The sequence below is a fragment of the Electrona antarctica genome (assembly GCF_951216825.1).
Source record: "Electrona antarctica genome assembly, chromosome: 9".
Taxonomy (NCBI): domain Eukaryota; kingdom Metazoa; phylum Chordata; class Actinopteri; order Myctophiformes; family Myctophidae; genus Electrona; species Electrona antarctica.
In genome coordinates this window covers 43,553,127-43,571,519 of record NC_136790.1, presented here as the reverse complement: position 1 = coordinate 43,571,519, position 18,393 = coordinate 43,553,127, and the positions used below count along the sequence as shown (strand labels likewise).

The window sequence follows — 18,393 nt, the reverse complement described above, 5'->3', positions numbered from 1 at the left end:
CACTTGTTTCCAACAGGGTCCACCATGTTCAATTCATCAAAACATTTAGAGACGTACAAATAGACACTTCTATATAGACAAAGAACAGAACAGGAATTCATCATAATGAGATGACAACAGTGGGCCCTATTGTAAACAAGTGTAATGCTTTATGGTGTCGTCCACACAGTTAACAGTTTTGTTTTGAGTTGTGCTTGAAATGTACTGTAATTCTACAATCTGTTAAGAAATCAATCAATCAATCAAACCTTACAGGTATGCAAAGGCTCAACTTATGTAACTTAGATAGCATTTTATGTAGACGTAGCACAATATAGTATGTGCATTATGTATGATGTTTGATTTATACAACAAATTAATAAAAACCCAAACCACAGTAATTTTTAGTCTCTCTCTCTCTCTCTGTTGGTGGCTTTGACTGGTCGCAGATTTTTATATAGCTCTCTACTCCCCCTAGTGGACATATCTACATTGTGAAATGCGCAGATCACGCAAACCTCTGCAAAGATAATCGGTCAAGGTCAATGGCCCACAGCTGTATATATGCATAGTTTCATTATATAGATATTCCACTGGTCTGATCAGCCTGGAGGAGGGTGTCTGTTGCACGACCCCAGGGGCGGCCATAGGAATCTGGAGGCCCGTTTCATGACCAAATGAGGCCCCCATATATACCTATGACATAATTATTCTGTTGATACAGGCGTATTGACACATAGTTTTGACTGTTCAATACCAGCCATTACTCTCGACAATTACGCAGCAACAACACCTCTCCTCATCCTGTCGTCCCTTCACAATAAAGTGTCTCCCATTTACCTCCCAATGCTGCACATTTTAACCCAGGTTAATAACAGGAAATGGGTATAACTTTAACATCGTGGGAGAGAGCAAGGCAGCGAGTGAGTGAGTGAGAGAGAGAGAGAGAGAGAGAGAGAGAGGGCCAAGGATGAAGGCCCGTTTCAATTCATTCAACTGGTGAAACATATAGCAAAGGCCTCCTATGCACGACCCAAAAGTAAGTATATGCATCAGTAGATTTTATAGTTTTATTTACTAAATATGAGCAAGACATTTTAAAGTCCTATATATAGCTGACACATAACGAATAAGGAAGGCATGGCAGCTGCATCCATTGCATTTTCTATGGAAATGAACCAGCTGGAGAAATAACCTACAAAACCATTTTACAGAAGTGTCTTGTAAATAAGTCAAGTCCACATGTGTAACTATAACTGCAGCGTGTGCTAAATGGAACCAAATGCCAACGCCTTCTTTGTGGGGGGGGGGGGGGGGGGGTCCATTTGGTTCTATTTGCACACTCTCTGTGTCAAATTGACACCGAGGTTTTTTTACTGTACACGATGTTCAAAGGAGCTCCCCCTAGACGACGCGGGGCCGTTAAAGGCACGCCACGACAGGCCGCGGGACACTTACCGAAGAGGTGAGACCTCTATTCAGCTGCGAGTAATTGTAGAGTAGCCATGGCTAATAGGGCTTGAACAGAGGTACTCTCAAAGGAGAACATCTGAACGGGACCGACCCCCCCCCCCCCCCCCCGCCAACAAACACCACCAGCTCCAAACACCTATACTTTCTATGTACACCAGTGTTGTTTTTGGCAGCAAATTTTGATTTTAGTTTTAGTTATAGTCTCTTGAATAGTTTTCATTTAGTTAGTTAGTCACATTTTAGTCTACTTTTAGCCGACTAATATCATATGATTATAGTCGAAAATGTATTCTGGCGGGCCTCGATGCCGTCGTAATGACTGTTTTTACACTTGCTGAAAATAGCCGATCTACAAGCTCACAACGTGTCGCAGCGCGACGCGTTGTGAGCTTGTAAATCTGCTATTTTCATGCATGCAACCAAGTGTGAAATGACTTATACTGGATCTCTTGTCCACTAGGTCCCTTCCTAAAATGTTAGTCTATACTTTTTATTTGTTGACAAAATTGTCAGTATATTTAGTTTTAGTTTTAGTCATCATAGCTTAGTTTTCATTTAGTTTTTGTCAGTGAAAAAAGGTAGTCGACGAACATTTTTCGGTTTCAGTTTTAGTCGACGAAAACAACACTGATATACACCATACACGTATACGATACGTACATATATGTATTTTAGGGGTGGGCAAAAACATCGACTCAGTGATATATTGCGATTTTTTTAATGCCAAGATATCAATATTGAATCGCCAAGTTCAGACTATTTTTTCGATATTTATGTATTTATTTATAAATACATGATGAAGACATGTTGGCTTTCTTACTTTTATAAATAAAGTACCTTGATTTTGATCCACCCTCTCCTCACTTTTAAACCTTTTTGAGTGCTCGGATCGCCACCTTTTTTTCTTGGGTCTTGGGTCTGAGAGAGGCTTTAAATCTCATCAAAATGGCGGTCCGTGGCTCAAATGCCGAACAAATAATGGACCTTGATATGGAAAAAGGTTGAAAACCAACCGGTCTAAAAAGTAAAAACGCATGCGTGTCAGCAGCGCACATGTGCGACGTCTGCAGCCGGCAAAATTCGGAGAGAAGACAGGTAGAAGAGAGAGAGAGAGAGAGAGGGGGAGAGATGGAGAGAGCATGGGAATGAGTCAAAGGGCGATTTGTTTTAGTGACACACTGTAACACAGTCAGAGGGGTTCAATTTGATGACCTGATAACCTGTCGTAAACATGATCTACAGTACTTTAGTGGTTGGATCTGTCTACAGCTATACTGTCACGTTAACGTTTAACCACATTAACCATTAACCCATTTTGGGGCGGGAACCCCTTTTGGTGTTTTAAACATTGTTATAATTTAGCTATTGAAAAATAGCAGATCTACAAGCTCATAGCGCGCCACCGAGTGGCGCGCTATGAACTTGTAGGTCTGCTATTTTTGAAAAATCGTTAAAATGTGCCTCAAATCTTTCCGAAAATTGTCATGATTTAGAAAACTTTTTTTTTAAAATTTCGACGTCAGGCCTGAATGGGTTAACACCCCGCCACACTGTCTTTATTTTCTGTCTTTGTGAGGGGGAGGGAAACCCCCTCCACGTATTGTACTTTGCACATAATTGCACTTGCATTCTGCACATTATGTAACTGTATATTCTGTATATCCCGCTTGCTAAATGATTCTCCCGTCATTTCTCTCTACTCAGCATCGCTGTTAAAGGTTTTACCCAGTTCCGTCGCTACCTATACTCGCAATACGCACTGCGAGTAGGGCAACGCGCCGAGGGGGGCAACAAAATGTGCCAAAAAGTGCCACGCTGACCCTCAAAATAACACATTTCTCCGCGGCTCCGCCACGTAATAGGCGTAATAGGCTGTGTGCGTCCTCACGAACAGCAAAAAATAGCCGATCTGGATGAGGAATAGCAGCGCTCTCGTCGGGAGGGGGGGCAGCACAAATATCCTACGAGTAGGGCAACTAAATGGTCAGCTATGTCCCTGGTTTGGAATGCCGTGATTTTTTTACTTTTTTCCAGTTTTTCATGTTTCTATGTACTGTTGTTGACAGTACTTCATTAGACCCCCTTGGTGTGGTTTTTATGTGCAATCATATCTTCCCTTTGTATTTAGGGTTTCTTCCTGGAGGCTGAAACCTTGACACTCAAACGTGCCAATAAAATAAAAAAAACAGTGATATAGTGACATCATACTATCATCCCCTCCCCTGCCCCTGGGTGCGGCTTCAGTTCAGGTGGATTTCCATCCATCACTGCCCCACAAGGCAAACTAGGCATACTTGATGAACTGGTGGGGGTGTCCACATAAAAACAACATTTTTAACTAATACTGTACACTTTTTTGATAAAAATGATTCCTCCTTATATAACAAGTAAGACGCGCGAACGCGGGAAGCGAACGCAGCTCATAAATTGCAAAAACAAAAATTAGAATAAATTACGTAATTTTTTAAGGTTTTTTTTAAGTTCTCTTTTTTTGTGTTTAAGATTTTTTTTTAAGTTAAGTTTTTTTTAAGTTAAGTTTTTTTTAAGTTTTTCCTTTTAAAGTTTTTCCTTTTTAAGTTTTTTTTTAAGTTAAGTTTTTTTTTAAGTTAAGTTTTTTTTAAGTTAAGTTTTGTGTGTGTGTGTGTGTGTGCGTGCGTGCGTGTGTGTTTTTCCTTTTTAAGTTTTTTTTTTAAGTTAAAGTTTTTTTTTAAGTTAAGTTTTTTTTAAGTTAAGTTAAGTTTTGTGTGTGTGTGTGTGTGTGTGTGTGTGTGTGTGTGTGTGTGTGTGTGTGTGTGTGTGTGTGTGTGTGTGCGTGTGTGTGTTTTTGTGTGTGATACAGCTGCGCCCTCTGGTTCTGCTGGGTCTCATAGTAAATGCTCACTGCGTTTGCAATAATAATAACAATAATACTTGATGATCATGTTTTAGGGTGGAAAAAAGTCCAGCAAGTGTTCCTTCCCACAGTGTTGGCACATTCTCACATGTCTATGAGGACAACTAAAGTCAGGAAAAGTGCTGACATTTTTTGCACCGTGCATCTACCTTGAAAAGGATCAAGGCTTGGCACATCTCCCTCTCTCTAGGCCACGAGGGCAGTGTAGCACTGTTTGATGACCAAAAAATGTGACTCCCCCTCTACCAAAGTGGGTTCAAAGTAGAACAGTATGTCTCTATGCCACAATAGAGCGTCGCAGTCCCGCCCCCTTTCATGACGACGCCAGGCGCAGGAAATAATTCCCAATGCATTTTTCTCATAGACATTTAAAAAAGTATTTATTTAAAGACCTTTTAAGAGCCGTACAAAGCCAACTCGAGTTGTGACAAATCAATAGCCGATCTACACTTTTTGCTGAATGTTTGCCTATATGGCATCACCAGAAAAGGTCAAAAGGTTATATTATATTTTATATTATATTATATTTTATATCAAGTATTGTCTTGTTGTTCTATATTCTATGTTCTATATTGTTAGCACTGTCTACAGAGCATGTCACAAAATGTTGCTGCTTGTACAGAGCATCTCACAACATTTTACTGCTTGTACTTATGAGTGAGTGACACATAAACCCATTGATTCTTGAATCTTTGGATACCTATAAGACATTTTGAAGTCACTATTTGGTTGTTTTTCTTTGCCATGCCATTTATCAAGTTCTGGGAAATGGATCTGCATGTTCCAGCAGCTTTTTGGCTAGCAATGTCCATTGGTTTTCAATGACAGCTGGTTAGCAATGCTGTTTTGAAAAACATTAGCGCCAGTTCGAGACTCGAGAGTAAAACCTACGGTAAAAAAGTAAACACTAGTTTGATTCAGTAGTACAAAAAACTGCCGGCTGTGTGGGGTGAGTTTAGTGCATGATAAGGGGACGTCGCAGGGCAACAGCAGTAGCTGTGTGGGGTGAGTTTAGTGAATAATAAAGGGGATGTCGCAGGGTAACAGCAGTAGCTGTGTGGGGTGAGTTTAGTGAATAATAAAGGGGATGTCGCAGGGTAACAGCAGTAGCTGTGTGGGGTGAGTTTAGTGAATGATAAGGGGACGTCGCAGGGTAACAGCAGTAGCTGTGTGGGGTGAGTTTAGTGAATGATAAGGGGACGTCACAGGGTAACAGCAGTAGCTGTGTGGGGTGAGTTTAGTGAATGATAAGGGGACGTCACAGGGCAACAGCAGTAGCTGTGTGGGGTGAGTTTAGTGAGTGATAAGGGGACGTCACAGGGCAACAGCAGTAGCTGTGTGGGGTGAGTTTAGTGAATAATAAAGGGGAGGTCGCAGGGCAACAGCAGTAGCTGTGTGGGGTGAGTTTAGTGAATAATAAAGGGGAGGTCGCAGGGCAACAGCAGTAGCTGTGTGGGGTGAGTTTAGTGAATAATAAAGGGGAGGTCGCAGGGCAACAGCAGTAGCTGTGTGGGGTGAGTTTAGTGAATAATAAGGGGACGTCGCAGGACAACAGCAGTAGCTGTGTGGGGTGAGTTTAGTGAATGATAAGGGGACGTCACAGGGCAACAGCAGTAGCTGTGTGTGTGGGGTGAGTTTAGTGAATGATAAGGGGACGTCGCAGGGCAACAGCAGTAGCTGTGTGGGGTGAGTTTAGTGAATAATAAAGGGGATGTCGCAGGGTAACAGCAGTAGCTGTGTGGGGTGAGTTTAGTGAATAATAAAGGGGATGTCGCAGGGTAACAGCAGTAGCTGTGTGGGGTGAGTTTAGTGAATGATAAGGGGACGTCGCAGGGTAACAGCAGTAGCTGTGTGGGGTGAGTTTAGTGAATGATAAGGGGACGTCACAGGGTAACAGCAGTAGCTGTGTGGGGTGAGTTTAGTGAATGATAAGGGGACGTCACAGGGCAACAGCAGTAGCTGTGTGGGGTGAGTTTAGTGAGTGATAAGGGGACGTCACAGGGCAACAGCAGTAGCTGTGTGGGGTGAGTTTAGTGAATAATAAAGGGGAGGTCGCAGGGCAACAGCAGTAGCTGTGTGGGGTGAGTTTAGTGAATAATAAAGGGGAGGTCGCAGGGCAACAGCAGTAGCTGTGTGGGGTGAGTTTAGTGAATAATAAAGGGGAGGTCGCAGGGCAACAGCAGTAGCTGTGTGGGGTGAGTTTAGTGAATAATAAAGGGGATGTCGCAGGACAACAGCAGTAGCTGTGTGGGGTGAGTTTAGTGAATGATAAGGGGACGTCACAGGGCAACAGCAGTAGCTGTGTGTGTGGGGTGAGTTTAGTGAATGATAAGGGGACGTCGCAGGACAACAGCAGTAGCTGTGTGGGGTGAGTTTAGTGAATGATAAGGGGACGTCGCAGGACAACAGCAGTAGCTCTGTGGGGTGAGTTTAGTGAATAATAAGGGCGAGGTTGCAGCAGGGCAACAGCAGTATAGCTGTGCATTGTTATTACGTCAAACTGGTGTTTTTGTCCCAACCCAGATTTTTCAGTTTTGGCATGTCCTGCCTGCCTTGGAGATGGAAGCAGAGTTGTTTTTTGCAGCAAATTTTGATTTTAGTTTTAGTCCTAATCTCTTGAATAGCTTCCATTTAGTTTTAGTCACATTTTAGTCACCTGGAATGTCTTAGTGTTATAGTCGACTAAATCTACAGTTGATTTGGTCGATTAAAATGTATTTTGGCGGGCCTTGATGCCGTCGTAATGACTGTTTTTACACTTGCTGAAAATAGCCGATCTACAAGCTCACGCGTTGTGAGCTTGTAGATCTGCTATTTGCAACCAAGTGTAAAATGACTTATTCTGGATCTCTTGTCCACTAGTCCCCTTCCTAACATTTTAGTCTAGTTTTTATTTGTCGACGAAATTGTCAGTAGATTTAGTATTAGTTTCAGTCATCATACAGCTTAGTTTTTATTTACTTTCCATGTAGTTTTCGTCAGTGCGTCGACAAACATTTTTCATCTTGGTTTTAGTCGACAAAATCAACACTGAATGGAAGACTTTCCAGACTGAGTAGCGAAGTGACAAAACAGATTGACGGAACGCAGAGAGATCGTTGCTGGAAGCCAGGCAGGTTACCGGTTAAACAGGAGGGCAAAAAACAAACAAACAACCAGCTAGAAATCACAACGTCATAGTATTTCAAAAGGTCAAGGATTTAAGAGAGGTCGACCGGTGGCTTTTCACACTGAATTCTTGACCAGTGATCTGCCCATTGTTCACACTTCTTCACCGTGTAGTTTCATCTATTATCGTTGAAAGGTAATAGGGAATAGTGATGAATGCCAAGACTAGCAAAACTGGGACACTGGCCATTTACATTTAATAAGTACCGTACTTAAGTACAATGTTGATGTATTTGTACTTTACTTGACAATTTCCAATTTCAGATACTTTTACTTCTACTCCACTACATCTGGGATCCAAATGTTGCACTTTTGTTCCACTACATATATTTGAAAACTTTACTTACTATAGTTACTTTGTAGATTTTGATTGTTATTACAAAACATGCATTAACACCTTGGATGTCCAAGCCGGAGTTCTCCGTCCAAGTTCAAGGTCACGGTCAAGTGCCCAAGCCGGAGATTGATAAACAAGACGAAGATTAATGAAAACAAAACCGTTCGCATCGCTCTAGAGGTGTCAAGTCATCGAAAATCTCCCCTGCCTGTTTAGCTGACGAAAACGAAAATCTTAAAACGACCATAACTCCCGATCTAAATCATCCCGTCTAATTCTGAAAAATGATCCTGTGTTAGACGGCGCTCAGCGGTCCAGTCGCTAGTCGCGATAGATTTATTATTACCTCCTGTTGTTGTCGATCGACTCTAGAGTGGTGTGGCTATTGTTAGCTGCTACACAGACATGCACACCAGCTTCCGGTGCGCCAGTAAAAGTGGTCTGTGCGCTACAAATGATGGGCACCCTGGATGAAATGGATTAAATAGTTCCGGGCTTCTAAGGTGTTAACCACTTCAGCCGTACATGTACATGTACATGTTGGCCATTTGAAAATTGAAATAAAAAATTCTGCATGAAGAGTACTTTCTACTTTTGGTACATAAAGTACATTTTGATACCAGTACTTTTACTCAAGTAGGCCTACATTTTGAACACCGGACATTTACTACTAACAGAGTAGTTCTACATTGCAGTATTGGTACTTTTGCTTAAGTAAGAAATGCGAGTACTTTTTCCTCTATATCTGGGGACCTAGAATGATTGATAGTTAGCGACCAAATGGACCCTCAGAGTCACAGCAGGGTTGTAAAACTGAGAGTGTACAAATGGAGCCAAATGGACACAGTTTGTGCGGGGGTGGATGGTGGTGAAACACGCTCTGTCATGTTCTCCCCGTGTCCCCTAGGGTACAGGGCTGGACTGGCCACAGGACGTACCGGGCATATTCCCGGTGGGCCGCGACCGTAGGGGGCCTCCATGATAAAAAAACAGGCAGGCAGGCAGGCCAATAGGCGGCAGGCCACCAGGAAAGGTCCGGGCGTGCTGCCATTCTGCCAGTGCCATCATGATAATTTCACTGTACCTGTATCAGTGAGTGACAAATAAACCCTTGTGTAGTTGTCTGTTGGTTTGTATCATTTATGTTGTTCTGTAAAAGTGGTGGTATTAGGGCTTGTTTGTTTGTGTGTGCCTCGACGGAGTGGGCGGTAGAGTTTCTGCTATCTGCGAGCTGGTTGTGGTGGGCCGGTCTGGGCCAAATTCACACGAAAATGACCGGGCCGAATTTTTGTCCCAGTCCAGCCCTGCTAGGGTAGGTACTAGGTACCCTCACAAAAAACATGCAGTAATCCTGGTCACTAAACTGCCTCCCCCTGCCCAGCCGGGGCGCCTGATGGAGGGGGACACGGAGACCATCGACGATTTCTCTTGATGAATTCTGTCTCGCCATTTCTTTTTTGTCACTGATGATGTCACTGTCTGATTGGACATTATATTGTCGAATCAGGACAATTCAGAAAACAATACTTTTGGGATTACATTGAACTCAATGAACAAAAAAGGTTAACAAAAGGTTTACTTTAGGTGAGTTCTCGGACCTGCCATAGAACAATAGTGTGGTTGCCCACAGCAACCACACTAATAGAGGGATGCATAAAGTGAGTATGCACATGGATAACGGCATGGATCTATCGGCCAGGCTACACTAGGCTTTTCTCGCGCGTTTACGTGCACAAGCGAGCCCCGCGTACGCGCACTTAAAATAGGACTGGACCTAAAAGCGCGTGTGCGTGTGTGTGCGTATACGTGTAAACGCGCACAAAATCGCCCGGTGTAGCCAGGCCGTATAGGTGCGTGTGTGCGTATACGCACGCTGAAAAGCCTGCTGTAGCTCTGCCGTTAAGTGAGTGGCAAATTGAGTTTAATGTTGTTAAACACATTTAGACCTGAGGCCGATTCTTTAAAAAAAATCTTCTAAATGCTAAGTTTTCTGAAAACCTCATGTTCCTATTATCAGTGGTGCTCAACCTTTTTCATGTAAAACTAAACAAAATACATACATACATGGATGCACCTGGGACGTATCCTCAGTGATGTATCCCAAGGTCCTCGGGGTTTCGGGTCTCGCAACATCATACCCCTCACTCAGGTGACCCAGCCGGGGTGATCAAGTCCCGACTTACGTCCCAGTAGCTACCCTCGATCAGTCCCATTAGGGAAAAACCAGGGCCACACAATCCGTTCTTCCTGAACTACTCTGCCGGGACTGGGAGGTACCATTCTGGTGCGTGTCAAGGACCCCCAGAATTATCTGTATTTGCCTGCTGACCGCCATCTGAAAATTTTCAAAAATAGCAGATCTACAAGCTCATAGCGCATGAGTTCATGATAACTACTTTTTGTATGTGATGTATTGCCATGCTTTTTGTTCTTGCTTAATGTAAGTATAGCTCTGGATTAAGAGCGTCTGCTAAATGTCTAATTTATAGGGGCGCGATGTATGGTTCTGGTATCTCGTTGACTGTTGGTTCTCGGTGGCACCATCTCAGTGAACATTCCACAGGAACCCAGCCAGCTGAACTGTGGAGGGTTCACATTTTGTAGCAGTCATGCTCCAGAGCATTAAGCCATTTAGGACGGGAATGCATCTGTGTCCTCATTATTATAAACTTTATCTGTTGAAAAATAGTAGATCTACAAGCTCGTAGCGCGGGACTTGGTGCCACGCTACGAGCTTGTAGCTATTTATTTATTTTTTATCGTGAAAGTGTGGCGCAAATCTTATATGAATATATTTTCTTTCACAGCGAACATTTTTTTAACTCATACTTATCCGTCTGGGGAGTCATTTTCAGATGGGGGTCAGAGGCCGAATGCATATAATTTTGGGGATCCTTGAAATGGAAAGGTTTGAGAACCAATGACAGTTTTCAGAAAACTGTCAGGATTTAGAAGACATTTTTAGAATCTGGTCGCTGGTCTTAATGGCTTAATTGACTCTGCTATTCAGAGCCATCTGTCAACTAACCTAAACTTTGAATACAGTAGGTTCTATTCAATACGCAACGTGTTAAAACCTCGTTCGGTAATTGGAACTCTATTGTGAGTCTTCTGTGCTCCTCAGACATTGTGTGCTGTTGCGTGACGGAGAACATTGTGACCTTTTTTTTCTTTCCTGTATTCTGTCCAATTTGGTGGTCAGGGGTAGAAGAATACCCCCAAACTGAAAAGCGAGCCAGACTGGTATGGATGGACCACAATCCCAGTCGATTTATATATATTTTTTTACATTGTTATCCCACGATTTTTTTTACCCCATTTTTTCATGCCTAAACTGTAATCCTGGGCGCTACTCTCCCTCTGCCAGCCTGGGGAGAGCCCCGAAACCGAAATTGAGCACATGCTTCCTTCAATCATGAGGAGTGAGCAGGTCGCCTCTTATCACCTTATTTTCTTTATTTCCTGAAAAATGGTTATTTTTCATTTCCTGAAAGATTTATATTTTTCATTTCCTGAAAAATTTACATTTTGGTGTTATGAGGTTTCCTCCCGACAGCAGAGATATGGTACTCTAGAATACGTTTCCGATGCCAGTGTGCTTTCAGGCAGAGATATCCTATATTGTTGCTTATTACACGAATGCTTGATTCTGATTCAAATTCATCTGTCTGTTATTTCTGGATAATGACCGCTCCGCTCTTTAACAGACCGATGCCTAATCAAACCCTCGGAGCACCTGCTGTGCTCCACTGATTTACTGCTGTTTCCAACATGACAGCCATGTAAACACACACAGTGTCATTTACAGCAAAACATTGCACTCAAAAATGTTTTTGAAAACATTTGAGCGAGGAATAGACGAAGCAGTAACCCGGAAATGGATTCTATTTGATCAACTCACTTCCTTGTTTTCTGACTGTGCTGCAGCTGCATGGCAGACGCCGGCCAGCGCGACACTTATGGGAATACTTTCATTACCAAGCAAGGAAATACAAGTCGTTTTGTTGTGTTTTGGGTCAATTTATTAATTTATGTATTCAAGTACAAGTCGTGTAATAAGCGGGATAATGTATGTCTGAGGCGCTGTGGCGTCGGTGGTTAATCAGCCAGTCTGTGATTTATCTATAAACAATGACCACTCAGCCATACATTATCCCTTACATAACGCAGTAGTAACAAAGCTGAGATTAAAAAATATATATATCTACAACTTAACTAGTTAACTATTGAACTGTTTAATCATTTGTTATACTTAATACATCCCTTATTTACAACAAAAGAGGAGAAAGTGCACATATTTTTAAATGAATTCATACTTTTCACTAGCTCCGACATCAACTATAAATGTTTTCTTCCTTGACAGGCAACATTAAGCCGAGACCCTCTCTTATTCTAATGAAACATGAACTTGGGGGGTCATGAATCCAAGCCACTTCTCAGCTGTAAAGGATAATGACGCTATAGCTATGCTCCTGAGAAGGTTCAAAGACAGTGTGTCCATCGCTGAGGAAAGCATGCCTGGGATGCTTTGAAGCGTACATTACAGAATTATGATAATGATGACAGGCATCAGCAGTAGGGGCTCGTCCTGAGTGATGCCTGGAGCAGGCTGGCCCTGCTGGCATCACCGTGACCCCACAAATCCCCCTCCCCCAAAGACATGAGCTTATTGGTCCACAAACCATTTGCACAAAGTGAAAGAAAAAAAAACAATTTAGAGAAAAGTGCTGAAGGGGGTCTTTAACAGCTTTGGGTTCATGAAGTTATATACAAGCCTATCTATAGCCAGGGTCAATTTGAGGACTTACAATGCAGAACTGTGCCAAAGAAATACGTACTGTACAGACTGTTACCAGCTAATCTCCGGCACCGTTAAAGCGGCCGATGCCAAATTTTGCACACACACTCCCTGGATGCCAACGATGAACCTCTGCCCCACATTTTCCAGAACGGCCTGTTATAGCGCCACCAGGAGGCCAACTTTTTTATATTACTTCTTTTTATATTATTCTGTCCAAAAATCCCGCAAATCGTTACACACTATCTCTACAGTCATGTGTTCAAGACGGATCTGCGTGGCACCGAGTGCCGCGCTACAAGCTTGTAGATCTGCTACTTTTGAAAGATCTTAAAAATGTGTGCAAATCTTTGAATTATATATTCTTTCACAGTGAACATTTTAAATCTTTGCTTCTGGTGGGGTCCCTGGAACGACATATCTGGTTTCAAGTCTTAATCGGTTATGTGGTCGTAAAGAAAAGGCAAGTTACAATAAGATCGGTTTTCAATAGGACACTGTGTGCATCTGAGGCTGAAATAAGCCCAGATGTTTGGCTGGTATGAAGACATCTGCCCTGCCAGAAAGATCTGAATCGATTGGAAGCTCTTGATCCCAGAGGACACCACTTGACTGCCGATGACAGACATGGACATTCTCTGCGGTGCTTGAATCCAACAAGGACCCAGGGCAAAGAGGCTGGAACCATTTGAAATGGTGAAAGGTTTGAAGAACCACCAAGACACACCTGATAAATTGGCTCCAGTGCATTACAAAACAATGTGCTCCCTAACAACTTCTATGTGCAAGGATTATTGTAAGAGCAATTTGGGGCTTATGCTTATGCTTATGACTAAAATGGTACCGTTGGAATTTTTATATGAAAGTGCATCATTCTTATTTGTGCATAATCCATGTTGCCACCCTTATGTGCATTGGTGTGTAGCGACAAGTGACGCTTAATTATCTTAATTAAAACAGCAACAACGCATAAATTATAACATGATGATCAGTGATCGTGATAGTGGTTCAACATGAAGCAACATAAAAACATGTCCCCATCAATCAGATGTAATTGCTTAATCTTTTTTTAATGAACTAATTAGTCTCAGCGTTTGTGGTTGAACGAAGGATGAGACAAGTGCCCGTTCAAAATAAAATATGAATTATAAGACAAGACTGCCTCTGGGGGCTCCATACTTACCACTTAGCACAGAGCTAGGAGACTTACCAAAATGAAAAGGAAAAAAAAATACAAATTACTACGTTTCACGAGACGATGTAACTGAAAAACAGATATGACAACCCCTCCCCCACCCACCCCCCAGACAAGTATTGGGAGCAGGAGACTAATTAGGTCCTTGAAAGGCATAAACACGGACCAATTTCTATACACAAACACGGACAAACCACATGAAAGCAGCACCCTGAGAGCACATCGCCACATGCAATAGGAATGTGACAACATGCAACGGGGCATCAAACGTTGAGTGAATCCGTGTGATGTGTGTTGTGTGTGTGTGTGTGTGTGTGTGTGTGTGTGTGTGTGTGTGTGTGTGTGTGTGTGTGTGTGTGTGTGTGTGTGTGTGTGTGTGTGTGTGTGTGTGTGTGATGTGTGATGTGTGTGTGATGTGTGTTGTGTGTGTGTGGCTCCGTGCGTTAGAGCTGCCTGCTGCCGACCACGGCGTTTAGCTTATATGTGACAACATGAGTGAGGTGAGGAGGGGGAATATGGACTGACTGACAGTTCCGGGAACGCAACGAAAAAGACCACAACAAGTAAGCACAACTGTAATAATAATAGCCCCGTGTGCAGCATGCATGCATGCGGCGGCTGCCTGGGAGCTGTCCGGTATACGCATGCAGTCGACCCACGTACTGCGGTTATCCTGTGGCAGCTCAAGAATGTGACAAAGTTACAAAGAGAGGCATTAGTAGCGAGCTGGACCACCAGAGAGTGTTTTTTTAATATATATAACGGGGGGGAAAACCACAGATCAGAGCTACTTCCAAAACGTCATTATTAGAGGTTGATGTTGATCTTGCTTAATGTAAGTCGCTCTAATAATTAAGAACGTCTGCTAAATGCCTAAATTGTAAATTGTAAAGAACAATGGTTTTCAACCGTTTTCCTTTCAAGGCCCATGCATTATTTATTCGGCATTATGAGCCACGGACCACCGTTTGATGACATTTAGCCTCTCAGACCCAAAACTAACGGTTGTCGTTGAATAAGATTCTGTCCAAAATTCCATGCTGTTGGCAATCGTTGATCAAAATAGCAATTCTTCTACATTCTCTAATTGTGTAGACTTCTTGTAAATGAAATATTGCAGATGTTTAAAGGACCACTTCACCACTTTTCAACCTATCTTAGTATCTTCATATAATAGGTCCTCACTAATAATGATGTTAAAATGGCACCATTTTTTTCCTACTCAGTCTGTGTCTCATATAGGATGGCTGTGGGCAGTTCAGAAACCCGTCCACCAGTGACATCATCGATTGGGAATCCAAGCTAATAGAAACTGCAGGCTTTCTAGTCCTGAACAGTTGCAATGCCAAAATGAAAACCATCGTCCTCACGGTTAATACAAATCTAAACATTCAATTCAATTCTAGTTACTCCACTGCGCCCTCTACCGATATTGCCAAGAGAAACCCCTCATAGAGAAGAGTTTTCCTTCGGGTGAAAAAAAAATCCCTTTCTGGCCAAAAAGTACCTTTTATACGTGTGGTGGGGGGCTCAGAGTGCTTCCACTAAGGAAAGTAGGCTTTCTAATTACACAACCCGTCTTTGTATTGGTGAGTAGGTAAAACATAATTTCTATTTTCGCTACAGAGGAGAGGCTGGTGTCTGCATTTATGAGAGCCCCGGAAGTCGACAGTAACATAGCTCTAGTCAAAATGCGACAGCATTAGAGCTATGGACCAGAGCTATATATATAGCAAGATAGGGTGAGCACTTTCAGCCGTAGGCTCACACTCCCCCCGAGGATGCACACGGAACGATACAGACTCTCTTTTATGCCAACTGCTATCAGACTATACAATGCCTTGACTGTGCCACGTCTGACTAATAAAGTATTCAATCAATCAATCAATCAATCAATCAATCAATCAATCAATCAAAAAAACACTACTCTGCATGGTCACAGACCTGCTCAAAGTGACTGATCTCTGGTAGGTATAGCGAGGAATGAGATCGCAGAGGGCGTTATGTCATGTGGTACCTATAGAATCCATTTTGCAAAATACAAAATACATTTTAGTCGACTAAATCAACTGTAGATTGAGTCGACTAAAATCGTATGACATTTAGTCGCCTAAAACTAGACCAACACTAAAACATTCCAGGTGACTAAAAACTAAACGAAGACCAGTCAAGAGACTATACGACTAAAACTAAAATTGCTGCCAAAATCAACACTGCAACAGTACAGATGAGCCGTTTGTAACCGTCAGTAGTACAGAGCCTGTACCGCACGACTCATGTTGTTGAAGAGTCGACGACAACGTGATGTCATTCTGTTTACCGCAAATGACCGGGGGGGGGGGGGGGGGTTATGTGTGCAATTCTGTGTAATGCTATGCAGCCTTCTCCTTATACTTCTTTTTTCTTTTAGTGGGGGGGGGGGGGGGGGGGGGGGGGGGGGGGTGTAGTATTGTGGACACAGCCAGCCAGCACAGTTGAGTTGACGTTAAACAGATGTCTTCCGTCATTCATCACTGGATTGAAACCCGCAAGGAAGAGCCTGGAGAAGACCACTCCATCAGTGGCCTCCAGCTGTGCTAGCAGCACCTCGAGGAGTGTGCGTGCGTGCGTGCGTGCGTGCGTGCGTGCGTGCGTGCGTGCGTGCGTGCGTGCGTGCGTGCGTGCGTGCGTGCGTGCATTGCGTGCGTGCGTGCGTGCGTGCATTGCGTGCGTGCGTGCGTGCGTGCGTGCGTGCATTGCGTGCGTGTGTGCGTTCTCACATAGCCTCTGTCCTAAAATGCTTAAGCCTCTTTCTTCTTCAAGTATTAAAGAAGCCTGCTGGAAGCTATGGGTCAGGTCGGCGGCACCGCCACAGAGAGCTGCGATCCCCTTGGGGGAGAAGCTGTCACTCTCAGAGGGGGGGGCCTGCATGTATGAGCCTGGTGACGGGGGCGCTGCTGTACGACCAGACAAGAGGCTGTATGTACCGTGCGGGCTGCCGGCCTGCCTGCAGGGGGTTTATCACATATCACATGGCTATACCCCCCTTACCCCCCAACAGAGACCTATGTGTGTGATAACCATCTGCTGATGCTGCTGGAGTCGGTCCTGGTTCTGCAGGCCAGATTGTGGGGCTAAAAACCAGGTCAAGGCTGCAGTCAGTTACGCTGTATAAAGCAGTGAGCACCAACCTATAGACAGCTATGTGTGTGGCTGTGTCCCTGGGTCTGTCCCTGGGTCTGTCCCTGGCTGTGTCCCTGGGTCTGTCCCTGGCTGTGTTCCTGGGTCTGTCCCTGGCTGTGTCCCTGGCTCTGTCCCTGGCTGTGTCCCTGGGTCCCCTGGGTCTGTCCCTGGGTCAATGGGTCTGTCCCTGGGTCCCTGGGTCTGTCCCTGGGTCTGTCCCTGTGTCACGAAGCTCACAATTCTATAAGCCATATCTCCAAAACTTCTGGGTCAACAACCAATATGTCAATTTCACATAACACAAAAACAATGACTTAGCCTCAGTCAGCCACTGTCACATATGTCTGCGACCCACAAACGGGGTCCTGACCCACTGTTTTTAGAACCAGTAGCCTACACTGTAAAGGGGACTGTCTCCCATTGTTCGTCAGGTTCCTGTAGCTTTGAACTTGGGACGAGCGCTGATGGCCCCCGTCGTTTTATGGTGTCTGTCTGCTGCACGGGGGCCTAAACTAAAAAAGGATGGACAGTGAAACTCTCGGTGAAAAAGCAAAAGCACAAGGAGGAATTTCCTGTCGTGTGGCGTTATCGGAAAAATAACAACATCCACCGCTGTTTTTGTTTCAACGGCTCAACTTCCACAATATGGGTTTGCTGATAAAATTCTTGGACTGCTGGTGGTTGGCGAAGAAGCCAACTATTTTGCTTTTTGAGATGTGAAGAGATTCCTATGTTCATTATAGTGGAGGGAAACGTGGATCACTGAGGTATAGTCGATTAATTGAGGCTTGGGGATTTGGCAGAAAATGTTTTTTTTTTTAATGAAACGGCAAACCTGTTATCAGTATGTCCTCCGAGTTTAAACTACCTGCTAAGTGCTTGTACTGGCCCCAAAATGGAACTCAATTAAATTGGATGATACAGATAAACACAAAATGACAAGAGATGCCAGGAAAGTGCGGGAATAAGAAAAAGACAGTCTGCCGGGGGAATAACATGAGGTGGATGGAAGAGAGAGAGAGAGAGAGAGAGAGAGAGAGAGAGAGAGAGAGAGAGAGAGAGAGAGAGAGAGAGAGAAATGATCATTGGACCACCAATATATAAATCCACCTGTACTCACCATACTGGCAGCTGGGCCCGTTGAATCCAGACGGACAGTCACAAAGCTGGGTGGATCCCCGCACGACAATGGCCCCCGTTGAAGCACACGCCATAGCTGCACAGGGCCTGCACATGGAGAGAGAGAGAGAGAGAGAGAGAGAGAGAGAGAGAGAGAGAGAAAATACATGAGTCAAACAGAGACACCTGGCCGTTGTCACAGAACATCAACATCTCTGCGGTGTGAGTGAGACACACACTGACCACCTTTTATCACACACTCACAACAC

The 18,393-nt window shown here is 43.8% G+C and overlaps 1 protein-coding gene across 1 annotated transcript in view; it reads right to left on the bottom strand.

Annotated features, from left to right (window-relative positions):
• Window positions 1-18,393, bottom strand: part of megf6b (multiple EGF-like-domains 6b) — a gene marked incomplete at its 5' end in the record, with an annotated part of 186,077 nt that overhangs the window by 135,766 nt on the left and 31,918 nt on the right. Inside the window, 3 exon segments of the mRNA XM_079510418.1 lie at window positions 18,126-18,186; window positions 18,188-18,229; window positions 18,231-18,232. Coding sequence (XP_079366544.1) covers window positions 18,126-18,186; window positions 18,188-18,229; window positions 18,231-18,232 — 105 coding nt within the window.